Source organism: Prunus persica, chromosome G8 (assembly GCF_000346465.2).
Source record: "Prunus persica cultivar Lovell chromosome G8, Prunus_persica_NCBIv2, whole genome shotgun sequence".
Lineage (NCBI taxonomy): Eukaryota > Viridiplantae > Streptophyta > Magnoliopsida > Rosales > Rosaceae > Prunus > Prunus persica.
Window position 1 is genome coordinate 16097749 of NC_034016.1, and position 12647 is coordinate 16110395.

General features: G+C 36.2%; 2 protein-coding genes across 4 annotated transcripts; one reads left to right on the top strand and one right to left on the bottom strand.

Annotated features, from left to right (window-relative positions):
- On the bottom strand, positions 21-5008 carry LOC18768146 (DNA polymerase kappa). 2 transcript variants are annotated; one of them, XM_020553836.1, is made up of 14 exons: positions 4867-5008; positions 4537-4709; positions 4256-4429; positions 4003-4126; positions 3813-3871; positions 3602-3691; positions 3027-3122; positions 2747-2867; positions 2482-2610; positions 1910-2001; positions 1678-1789; positions 908-1236; positions 430-761; positions 21-319 (listed from the first exon to the last, which is right to left on the bottom strand). In XM_020553836.1, the coding sequence occupies exons 1-14, from the start codon at positions 4952-4954 to the stop codon at positions 199-201; spliced, it is 2040 nt and encodes a 679-aa protein (XP_020409425.1). In that variant the 5' UTR covers positions 4955-5008; the 3' UTR covers positions 21-198. The 2 variants fall into 2 exon arrangements, with proteins under 2 accessions (XP_020409425.1, XP_020409424.1); XM_020553835.1 differs by having other exon boundaries at positions 3813-3913; positions 4867-5007.
- Positions 7236-10816, top strand: LOC18767164 (adenylyl-sulfate kinase 3). 2 transcript variants are annotated; one of them, XM_020553807.1, is made up of 8 exons: positions 7236-8071; positions 8190-8330; positions 8622-8771; positions 8872-8990; positions 9122-9206; positions 9766-9812; positions 10160-10212; positions 10352-10442. In XM_020553807.1, exons 1-7 carry the CDS (start codon positions 7840-7842, stop codon positions 10187-10189), a joined length of 804 nt encoding a protein of 267 aa, XP_020409396.1. In that variant the 5' UTR covers positions 7236-7839; the 3' UTR covers positions 10190-10212; positions 10352-10442. The 2 variants fall into 2 exon arrangements, with proteins under 2 accessions (XP_020409396.1, XP_007201292.2); XM_007201230.2 differs by lacking the exon at positions 10160-10212 and having other exon boundaries at positions 7239-8071; positions 10352-10816.

Sequence of the window (12647 nt, forward strand, 5' to 3'; positions counted from 1 at the left end):
TTGGGCTTTGGAAAGCTCTAAGAAAATCTCCAAGATTGTTCATAAGGAACTTTATTGTTATTTATCAGGGTCCAAATTCGAACCCAAAATGCATCTTTACAAATTTTATTACACACAACTTGTTGGATATTTACCAAATAGATGAAAAACCTGGATATGTACAGATTTGTACAAGAAAATAACAAATAAAATACAATTCTAGAAGTTCTGATTGCTCTTAACAAAGAACGCATCAATAGGTATGTGTTTGCCTTCTTTTGGAGACGGCTTCTGCTTTTTGTGCTTTCTTTGGCTCGCAATGTGATCCTTGGGGACATTTCTGACGGAGTTTCAAGCCAAATCAATCAGACAAAACAAACTACCTCAAGAGGACAAAAAGAAAGGATATGAAGAGAGGCACGTTGGAAACTCAATGAAAATATAGTATACCTTTTCTTCAGAACACAAGTTTTGAAGTCAGTCCCAGATTCCTCTTTCTGAAGCTTCTCAGCAAGATGAAAATCAAAGTGCTCTTGCCTTTCCTCAACAAAGCTTGGTGGCATTTCTATCCCGCAGATCGAACACTTGTAGTCATTCACCCACAAAAGGAACTTTTTCTGACTGACTGAAGAACTTGCCACATCCCCAAGGGTTTTAGTTACACTATTCACTCTGTCTAGGCTACTGCCCTCAAACTGGTCAGGAAAAGAATAACCTGGTCCCAACAATGGTCGCACTACATCCTGTACATTGTCCTCATTCTGATTGTCATTGGCATTCATCTGGGCATATGAAAAATAGCATGAAAATCCAGTGAGTTATGCAACTTCTAGAAACTACAAATGCTTTTTCAATATTTAAGGAGCTGAGTGATGACTTTTTCAGTGTCAAGAAGAATAACCATCAGCATGCCTTTCACCACACATACCTTTTCTGCATTTGCATTGCTAGTCGATTCATAAATTTCTTCCTTTTCTTCAAAATTGCCCGAAGTAGACTTGCTGTCATCTAAATTTGATAAATGATTTTCGTCAAGAGGATCTCGATAATCACAAGATGTTTGATGTCCATCTTTAGATAAGCAAGTTTCTTCAACATGCATCATGCAGTGATCAGTAGGATCCAAGTCCAAGGAGCTTTGATCGCCCATATTTTTCCTTAAAGCATCTCCTGATAGCATATAGTCGGTGAGAGTTTTTTGTGTGGGATCAGAAGGAGCACCGACCTTTTCTTCATCAAAGTGGGACAACCGTAGGCCTGATAATTGATGAAAATAAAGCTCTGTTAACTCTAAGACATATGGGGAGCAAGATTGAGCTTTTATTTAAAATTCCCTTTCTGACATTTATACGACATATATATTATTATATGTTTGGTAAGGTCTCTTGCCAGAAAATTTGACATGTTATGTTGTCAGAGAGAATTACAACTACTGATCATGTAAAATCATGTTTAAATGATTGGTCTTGATTGACAGTCTGACATTGAGTTGTCAAACTATGGATCAGATTTACATCTCACTCATTATACTGGATATGGTTCGTTGAGACCTGAGATGCCATGGATGAGAGTGAATGAGTTGCACCTTATCCGTCCTTAAGGTCCTTAAGTTGGGTCCTCATTAGATCAACTAAGTATACGATATAACATATGCAATTCATATTTGTATAATGCTTGTATATAATGTACACACTCAACCTATCAGCCTTAAGGAAACAGGAAGTTCAGCCTTAAGCAACTTTGAAGCATGCTTCATAATATCCTCAGTTGAGCATATATTTTTTTGCGAAGTCACAGCTCTGGTGCGAACCTGTAGATTGTAAGGCATTTTAAAATTTACAGAACGAAATACTGATGGCATCTAAAACCGAAAAAAGGAGTCACAAAAACTAAGATAGTCATATAGCTACGGAGGAATGCTTTCAAGTACCTCAAAAGATGCAGTCTTTAGTTTAAGAGTCAATGTTCGCCCACGAAGACCCTCCTTTTGCAAGTCAGTAGATAGCATCTCTGCAATATCCGCTGCAAGCATAAAATATACATGAGGCACTAGATGAACAGGACTTTCAATTAATTTAACGTAAAATTTAAGATAAAATGTTATCCATATAAGCTTCAAAGTCCCTAAATAATGAAAATCTACATTTAGAAGTAACAGTTCGGTACATGCATCCAGACATATTATAGGACTCAGGCTGGGTAGACTCAACCCGAGACTTAATACTTATGCTAATTTCAAAACCGCAGATTTGAAGATATACTCTGGGGAAATGATGATAGCTTGGGATTAAATCACCTGATGACACATTCCTTGTGGAGGATAAAAATGTAGGCCTTGGATTCTTTAAGCACAAACTTTCATATAATCAATTTATTTTGATTTTCAAAATATGGGGTTCATACTTCCAACTGATCAAGTGTTCAATTGTTAATTACGTCTATGGACAACCTCCAATTATATAAGGAAACAAACCCTAATTAATATAAAATAGGACTGCATACCCAATTTACAAAAAAGAAATGCTTCATCCCCTGTAGCCGAAAATGTTCTCTCATTACTTATGCTTCTTCTTGATCTAACTTGAGGAGTATCTGTTCCCCCGATAGCAAGTCCCACAGAGAGGAAAAAATCTGAAATACATGATAGGACAAGTGGATTTAAAAGAAGCAGGTGGTGTATCTAATCACATGATCTGCCTGTAAAAGAGTTTATTTATAATGATGAAGGAAGCAAAAAACAGCATAGGGGAATGACAAGAGTGCTAACCTGCTGAAGAATTAGAAAATAGTGCACAAATATAGCTGCTCTTTTGCAGAATCTCCTCACATGTACTAATTCCAAGTGCATCCCTCAAGATATGTTCAGTGACTTTACCAATGCCCCCAATCTGTATAAGAGTTTACCATTCTTTATCTTCATCAGCATGTACCGTAATAATGACTTCATCACCACATATAAGAATATTATTTTGTAAATCACAGTTGCACCAGCAAAGACACCAGTGGTACAATCTATGCTGCAACAACTGTATAAATGTTGGACAAACCTTTCGGACAGGAAGTGAGGATATAAATGTCATGACCGCCATCCGGTCATTTGGTAAAATAAACTGTCCATTTGGTTTATTTATATCTGAGCAAACCTGAGGAATAAGATAAGAAGATGCGAGTCAACCTTATGTGTATACACAGACACACAAATGTGAGATGTTCTCAAGAAAACCATCCAAATCAAATTGTAGTGTTATTATCTAATCCTAAACATAAAAAGTTCTAAGGGTAATGTCAATGCTAAATACAATATAGGTTGAGGCAATTAATTGTTATATGCCCTTACTAAATTGCCAATTGCCAGTAGGATCTTTTTCTTTGCAAACCTAAGTTACCATTAGATACTGCCAAAACAAGAAGAAAGTTCACCTTTTTTTTTCAAGCATGCATACATACATTGGCATGTATACTAGGAATTTTTATTTATTTAGATATCTTATCGTCAAGTAGACAGCATAAGATAGCATCCACATTTATTTTATCAGTAAATGAATAAAAGCAGTATGCCGTATTGAGAACACTTAAACTCCTATCCAGGTAACATATTTATTCACAGAATCTGTAGGAACACCTTAGCAAGTAGACGGTTTGGTGCCACTCCAGCACTGCATGTAAGACCACCAGTCTCATCATGAACACCAGCTCTTAGTTCTCTGGCAATCTTTGAGAATGAAAAGGTTAGAAAACAAGAAGTTTAACAAAAAGGACAATGTCAATGCTAAACAAAGGCATAAGAAATGTGATATTCATATGTTGAGCCAACTAATATTATATACACTTACTTCTTCGCCAGTAGTGCCCCGTTCTTTGCAAACCTCAGTCACATCAAGGTATGCTTCATCTAAACTAGCAGCCACGAAGTTAGGATCATACTTCTGGAACACTAACATAAATGATAAGTCACAACTAAAGATTAGCACCTAGCATAAAGAATATACAGTAAAAATATACCCTTTGAAAACACCACCTAACCTTTTCTAGTTAAATCACTGTAATAAGTATACTTCTTGAAATCTGTGGGAACAAAAATTAACTCAGGACATAATTTCCGAGCAATGAAACCAGGCATCGCAGCACGAACCCCAAATCTCCGTGCCTACAAAGTGGCGGGATCAAATTCCCCATATACATTCATAAGACAAATGCAGGCAGGACAAACAATTTTCAAGTATGGAATTCCATTTCAACCCAGGTTAATAACAATTGTAATGTAAAGTATTTGCACCTCATAATTAGCAGTGGAGATCATAGACATGCCACCAACGGCCATGGGCTTCCCTTTCAACGAAGGGTCGCTTAAAGTCTCGACAGCTGCATAGAAAGCATCCATATCCACATGTACCCAAATCCTTGAAAGGTCACGCGTGGCTTCAAGCTCTAAGATTATCTTATCAGCGACCTAGAAGAAGACACAATTGCAATCAAGCCCACAATTTTTTAAATTAAATTTTTTTTTTTAAAACCCAGAAAAGTAGCACAAATTGAAATGGTGGGTACTAAATTTACCGTTTGATAGTGAGCCAAATCTGCTGGTTTGAGCTTCGCACATCGAGCTCGCATGTTTTCTATCTTTTCTCTAATGAAGGCCTCTTTGCGTTCCTCGTTTCTAAAGTACTGCGACCCTTTACTCATTTCATACACTATCCTCTGAACTTTCTCTTTGTCCACGCCTTCCATGCCTTAAATTTCAAAAATTTGCAATAAAACGAAATAAGGCTTACTCAATGAACATTCAGGTATGTAAATTTGATTGAAATTCATAGTTCAATATCATGAACCCTAGGATTTCTTTTTCTGTAAGAGATTCTGATTTGGGTTTTGGGTGATAATACGTACCGGCTTTAGCATTGGTGTAAGCAGTGTTGTAACACTGCCAGGGCCGAGCAGTATCGCCGGAGGATTCGGTGTTCGCCATGGCCAACATTATTTCGCTCCAAAAGCTTGCTCTGCAAGATGAAGAAGACGAGGGAAAGTATGAGAATAGAATAGGGCTAGGTGCCTAGGCCCATATATCTCAATTTAAAATTTAAAACATAAAGCCCAAGAAAAATTAGCCCTCAACTGTTAAAATATTAAAACACAAAATCCAAGAAAAAGACAGCCCAAACTGTTTATTAGTGTCTCCAGGCCGAGGTCTATTTTTATTGTGCTACTCTTAAACCTTAGAATTTTAAATGAAAAACACAATAAAAATTCTTAGAAATTAGCACTCTTAAAATTAAGTAAATGTATTTTTTTTTAAATTAAGAAGTTCAACATTAGGAATCGTGAATGCACACCGACGGTCAATATTAGGAATCGTTAATGCAATTTTTCCTACTTTTCATAATTGTTACACATGAAATTGCACAATGTTCTTTTCATAGTTTCCTTGAACTGTCACAGGAGTAAGAAGTTCAATAGAATGTCTCAAAGAGGCTAAGGCAGTGAGGGAACCAAGTGCCACTGAGCAAAGTGGCATGCCAACTTCATCTTATCCCTAAGAAGAAATTTTTTTATGGATATATCACTACTTTTTCACATTATCTTACTTGTTAATATGCAGTTTTATTATAATTCCTTATCATAATATATTAGATAGTCTTATTATAGATAATGTGTTGATATCATTGTCGTTAATAAAATGTATTGACACATTAGATATCTTGCAAAACAACATTCTTACTTCTTAAAAGGGTCATGCTAGGGAGACCAACTTTAGATACCAACTTGTGTACCAACTCTCTAATAGAGGTGGAGCCCACCCATACACTGGGTCCCAGCCTGTATAAGAGAGTTGGTACACAAGTTGGTATCTAAAGTTGGTCTCCCTAGCATTTTCCTTCTTAAAATTACTTCAAGACGTGACCGAACATTTTCACTCCATTGTGCTAGAGTCACACTTAAAATAATGATGATAGCCCATGATTCTAGCCTCTTGGTTGTTGTTGCTTTGGATGTACAACAGATCCATTATTTGCTTTCCCATCATGGATAAACATGAATGCAATGATGACTCAAGGGAGTAATGGAATGACACAGAAGTTCAATGAACCACTTTTCCTCCATTTGTGAAAATCGTGCATATATTTTGAGCCTTTCTATCTTTAAAAAGAGAGTGTGTCACTACTCACCAAGCCAAATTATTAATTGTAATCTCCCACATTTGAACCCTAAACCTAAATACATCTAGATACCCTCCTTCTCCAATAGATCTCAATTCAAATCAATGTGGGGTAGGTGGAAGCACAAGCACTTCAATTATGTGTATGCTGATGTACGTAGATGGTGCTTTTATGTTGATATACAAGGTATATTTTGAATCAACCAATTAGGTTCTGTCAAGTGTAGCCAACTAGCTGCATAGTGCTAAAGCTTCCAACGATATGTCAATGTCTGAAATGGCTTTACGAATTGGGAAGAAGGTAAATGGCCCCTCCACCTACCATCAAATCAAACCCTAATTCCAGATAAGTAGAGGGAATCATCCTATACCAACCTGCCATGTTGAAACATTGGATTGAAGAGCAAAAACTTATGTTGGTGAGGATTGAGATTTTCACTTAAAATGCAGATAAAAAGAAGACCAAATTGGCCAATCTTTTTTTTACAATGAGATATTCATACCGATTATAATTTATAAGGAGGAAAAATTGAACTCACATGAGAAAAGACGGACATATTAATTTGATCAAGTAATCTAACTCATATATGCAATTCCGTAGATTTTATTTTTCTAGCACCCTTATCTATTGCTCGAACTATCTACATTGCTCTTTTGAATAAAAAATTTAAGTTGAAGTGTGGGCTTGTAGGACCAATCAATTACTTAACTCATGCCAAAGAGAAATGGTTGCATGAAGGGGACATGAGCACATTTGACATCTTGGTTATAAAAACATGAAAAAAAGCAAGTCAATTCTTTATAGCAGAAAAAGAGATTGGGTGCATGTGAGGAATATGGGCATTTTTTTAATTGGACGGCGCAATAAACTCTGGTGAATGAAATTTGAACTGGGCCAGATGACGGTGACATATGGACACAGTAAGATGTTATTTTGTTTGCATCAATTGGTTAATTCTAGTGTAATTTTTCTTTTAGCAAGATTGAGTATGAAATGAGATGTTAATTGGATTGATCCAGGTTTTCGATATGCTCCCAAATAATTATGAGTTCAAGTCCTTATGAGGTCTGTGTGTGTGATGATGGATCGATAAATTTTTTTATTTTGTTTATTTAGATAATTGTTATAAAGTTTACGAAAAAAAAAAAGTTAAATCATAATACTTTACTGTTTCTTTTAAATGCGATTTATTAATCTAAATTTATGAATCACAGTTTAGGATTAAAATCTCATTACTGAAGATTTGTAACTTGCTTTCTAAGAAAAAAATAAACATATAATTAAATTAAAGAGTAATTAAAATAAAGCTGGAGAAAGAAGAGAAAAAAAAACCCTCCAATTTCAGCCCACCACAAGGCGCGGAATTAAGTCTAGATTCACAGGAATCATCGACAAATTATTCAAGGCGATAAGGCGTTTCTCCCTTGCCAAAACGACGTCGCTGTCACCGGCATCGTTGGAATCTACTACAGTGGTATTTAAAAAGAAAGCTAACGGTCACATTTTTATTAATAACGAAGGAGCCATCCCCGTTACCTGCCGACAACCCTGAACTCCCTCACCGCCACACACAACTTTCCATTTTCCCACGTCTCCCTCCAAATATCCCAAAATTATTTGTAAATATTCAGTATATATATTTCTGAATTTCTTCCAAACCAATTTCCCTTTTCGTTTAATTTGAAAATTTGGGAGAGTGGATTTTATGATTTTACGAGATATGCAAGCCAACCCACTGCAATGGAAGGCCTCGCCGGGACTCGGTGTCGGGCTTGAAACGACGTCTTCGTCGCCGTTACCGTCGTTTTCGCAGCTGTCGTTGGGGAACTTGTCCGGTGGCACTTCTGTAAATAGCTTGAAAACCAGGGGTTTGTTTCTAGTGAAGGCTATGGAGGGCTCCAGGACGGCGAGCTTGAATGGGCACGCTGGGAATGCAGGTACTTAGCTGTGTTCTGAATTGCCCATCACCCATTTGTAATTTTGCATGTAGCTTTGGCTCTGGGTTTTTGGAAATTTTTTTTAATTGGGTTTTTTTTTTGAATTTTTGGTAAATAGATAAAAATGCGAGCTTGCTGTCTTCGGTTGGAAATTCAACCAACATTCAGTGGCATGAGTGTTCATTGAACAAAAATGACAGGCAAAAGTTACTTAAACAAAAAGGGTGCGTGATATGGATCACTGGTCTCAGCGGCTCAGGTTGGTGTTTTTTTTTTTTTTTAAATTAATTTATTTATAAATTTTTTAATTCAAAGTTGTATCTATATATAAACTCTTCATGCTAATTTGTGGTGGTTGAAATTTTTTATGTCAGAGATATGTGACATGTTTTATCTTGTTAAACTGTGAATTCTGATATGATTTCATTTGGATCAACGGTCTGATTCATAGCCTGACAACATCCATAACCCATCAGTGATGGGTTATGGATGTTGCATCAGGCTATGTGCCAAGAGAAAATTACTGATTGATTAGTTATATATTTGTTAGGGAAGAGCACTGTGGCTTGTGCTTTGGGTGGGAGTTTGTACCGCAGGGGAAAGCTGTCATACATTCTTGATGGGGACAATGTCAGGCATGGCTTGAACCGTGACCTTAGTTTTAAAGCAGAAGATCGTGCAGAGAACATTCGGAGGATTGGTACGTGTTTGCCTTAGATTAATCACTTTCGGTAATTAATAACGGTGTTCTGCTTCATTATATATATTCATGAAAGCATTGGCTTTGTTTTTGTATTCAGGGGAGGTGGCGAAATTGTTTGCAGATGCTGGAGTTATCTGTATTGCTAGCCTGATTTCTCCTTACAGAAGGGATCGCGATGCCTGTCGTGCAATGCTACCTGCTGGAGATTTTATTGAGGTTGGTACTTCATTGCTTCTCAATTTTTATGACTGCTTGCTTTTCAAGTTTCAATTCTGAGCTTCGTGTAAATATTTAAAATACTGCTGAAAAAAAGAGATTAGCTATAAAGAGAACTTGTATTGTGAAAGGTGTTCATGGACGTTCCACTCCAAGTTTGTGAGGCTAGAGACTCGAAGGGCCTATATAAGCTTGCACGTGCAGGCAAGATCAAAGGTATCTGCAAACTACTATTTTGGTTTTTGGTTACTGAATTTACTTTGTATTTTGACTTTCAACAGCCTGTTTAATGGTACTTTTGCTCCTAAAATCTTTATAGTTTTTTTTTTTAATACGATCTGATCATGTTTGTTTTAAATTTTGTCTAAATAATCACGTGCAAAATTCTTAATTTTCGATCTTCTGTTGTATGCAAAACCTGTGGATGTGGGTGTGTCTGTGTGGATCTTCTTCCTCAGTTCTTTGACATGCATATTTGTTGAAGTTGGTATATTTTGGCATATCGTATATGGACCCTTAATTGCAACTCTGATAACTAATTAAATCCTGGAAAGTTTTTATGTTGCCAATTTTGGAATGTATATATGCCAATCCCACTCCATATTCAAAAGCGCTGAATATTTTCCTTCAGCATTGCAACCAGGATTTATTGTTGAAATATTGTCTTTTGCTTTGTTAGTTTCTAGTCTGGACGCCTCTGCCTCTCTCTCTCTCTCTCTCTCTCTCTGTGTAGAATGCTGGTTGTTACTTATACTATGTGAATCTGAAATTGCAGGTTTTACTGGGATTGATGATCCATATGAGCCACCATTAAATTGTGAGGTATGTATACTATCTAGAGAAAATCAGAATACATCTTTTAGTTACTGCAGATATCATATATACATAGATGCTTCTCTTGATAAAGAGGAATATACATTGTGTCATGAAGCTAGGGCATAGAAACTTAAAAATAAAGCAGTTAATCCTGCTAGCTACCAATAAATTTGAACCAATTTACTCTTGCACTAGACAACAACCCTGTAAAAGGCCAGTGCCCTGTATTGGTCTTGTGATGTCACTGTAGGGGTTGGGAGAATTGGTCTGTCTTATTGATCAAGAACATGATGTAGGATTTTTTGAACTGCACCACACACCATTTCATTTACATTTGTTTGATTTACTTATAGGAATATAGTGCAGAATGGAATGAAAGATGATCTGATGTGTACCGGGGTCACATGTAAGAGTAGCTGCAGTTGTGTGTAGTCGTAACTCACCCATTGTTACATATTACTTTTGCCTGTTGTTGCTTGATGTTACTGTTCTATTCAGTGAAAAGTAAAGGTCTCATTGTTTCGTCATCCTTTATCTGCCTTCAGATAGTATTAACACATGAAGGAGAAGTGTGTGCTTCCCCATGTGAGATGGCCGAAGAAGTGATTTCTTACTTGGAAGATAAGGGGTTCCTCGAGGCATAGGAAGTCGGAACCCTTGCCGGAACCATCAAAACTTTGAGCTGTACCACAAATGCAGTGCAGATAGCTTTTGGTGCCCGAAGTGGATACTATGCATGCTTTACCAGATAAGAGACAACAGATGCAAAAGTCACCTGCTCTGATAACAAGCTGTGATTTTGCCTTGTCCAACAGGAGAGAACTGAGGCAATATTCACCTACTGAAAAGCATTAGTTAATTGATTGATTAATTTATGCCACATATTTCTATTTCGTCTTCATTCTTCTTCTTCTAGCAAGTAGCTCTGTACTTATTTGATGTTGTTTTGAACTGTGCTCTCATTGTAAATAGAGAAGTGGAGAATTGGTAGGTCAGATTCTTTCATGGCTTCTCTTTGTGCTTGCATTTGCTAATTATTCTATGCCCAAATTTGGGGTCTGCAAACCAACAAGCTGGAAAGAGACTTACATATATAATGATATAGAATCAATAAAATAACGATATCAGTAAAATTTTGAAAGAAATAATGAAAGTTAAATGAAAAACATGAAAGTTTTGAACGAATCAAGTTTCTACTATATTGATTAAGGGCTGGTTTGGGAGTGATTCTAGATAGGCCAGAATCATTTTTTGGGGAGAAGCACCTCCCATGTGCTAGGTGCTTCTTCATATAATTAGTGATTTTAAGTGATTATGGGGAGAATCACATGGGAGGTGCTTCTCCATAAAATCAATTAAAAATCCAAAAACTCAATAATTAATCAATAAAGGAATTGATCTCTAGCGATATCTAAAAATGATTAGGCAAAACGAGAGGTATTTTAAAATACCTCATTTATTTTTTCTGGTAATACGTGAATTCAATCAGTACTCGAACATTAGACATGCTGACTTTTAGTTATATCACAAGGCCAACAAATTTAGGAATCCGGCAATAAACCTTGTCAAGTTATTATATTTATAGTTTGCACATGATTTTCGCCCAAGAGGACTCTAGCTCAGTTAATATTGGTTGGCTCTTCCTAGATTTGTTGGTAAAACCGTAAAAGTATATTTGATTGGTTAAAGAAAAGCTATAAAAATACTATATATAAGATAAATGTAATTTGAATACTTTACTAATTGACCTAAAAATGCCTAGATAGATACTTACACAATCAATCATGCCTTTAAAATATTGTTAATAAGTTCAATCAAGCAATGATTTAATTACATAATATCATACAAATGTTGCAATGAACTTTGTTTATGGATCTTGGCATCAATTATCTTTCATTGCATAAAAGGAAAAGAATGGATGGGGCATTGGTTGGATTAGCTTAGGCTGTTAGTTTGGTGTGCTCTCAAGTGGTCTTGAGTTCAAACCTCTACAGTACCGCATGTGTAAAATTTTCCCCTTCTTATTTTTGAACCAAAAAAAAAAATTGAAGAAAAAAAAAAAGGATGTTTGGCTTCTTCCTGCCTGTGAATGGTTCAAGATTTTTGGGCATTTGGGATGCAATTCAATTCAATTAGTTAACAAATAAAAACAGAGGTCACGCCAATTTTTTATTTAAATAAATAAAAACAGAGGTATTTTTAAATACCTCATTTTATTCAGAATTGGATGGAGGGTTTGGATTCGAGGTGTGCTAGTTACGAACTGATGACCTATTGGATATGAATATATCACAAATCCACTAGGCCACCAGAGACCAGCGTTGAAAGTTTTTATGTTATTTTATTTATACAATGTCATATACTGTAACATTTCTGCTACTTTTACTTAGATTCGTTCCCAATAGGGCTCGTCAATGGGCCGGGCCGAGCTTAATGGGCTTGGGTTGGGTTGGGCCGGGCTTTAAAGAGGAGAGATAAAATATCGGGTCGGGATGGGCCGGATTTTTTTAGAAAATTCAAAGCCCAAGCCCAATTCATGAGCCGGGCTTGAGAAAGCCCATCAGACCGAGCCAGGCTAAGCCCAATGGGCCGGGCCTAAACGGGCCCTACTTTATTAAAAAACAAAATCATAAACTTAATCATAAGGACATTTTCGTCTAAATTTGAGATTAAACTCACTTAATTCCAATATTTTCATATCAAACCAAATTCATGAAACACCCTATAAAGTCACACAATTTATAAGATTTTCCACAAAAATAATAAAATCAAGTATTATTTTTGAGATTATTACATAATTAGATCGTAATACATTTGAAGAAATAATTTTAAAAAATAATA

Bases quoted from the DNA above. Each gene is read 5' to 3' on its own strand.
- LOC18768146 (XM_020553835.1), bottom strand. From the start codon at position 4,954: ATGTTGGCCATGGCGAACACCGAATCCTCCGGCGATACTGCTCGGCCC. The intron at 3,692-3,812 runs GTAAGTGTATAT...TCATTCTCAAAG, and splicing joins GGGGCACTACTGGCGAAGAA to ATTGCCAGAGAACTAAGAGC. The intron at 320-429 runs GTATACTATATT...AAACTCCGTCAG, and splicing joins ACTTGTGTTCTGAAGAAAAG to AAATGTCCCCAAGGATCACA.
- LOC18767164 (XM_007201230.2), top strand. From the start codon at position 7,840: ATGATTTTACGAGATATGCAAGCCAACCCACTGCAATGGAAGGCCTCG. The intron at 8,772-8,871 runs GTACGTGTTTGC...TTTTGTATTCAG, and splicing joins AGAGAACATTCGGAGGATTG to GGGAGGTGGCGAAATTGTTT. The intron at 9,207-9,765 runs GTATCTGCAAAC...CTGAAATTGCAG, and splicing joins ACGTGCAGGCAAGATCAAAG to GTTTTACTGGGATTGATGAT.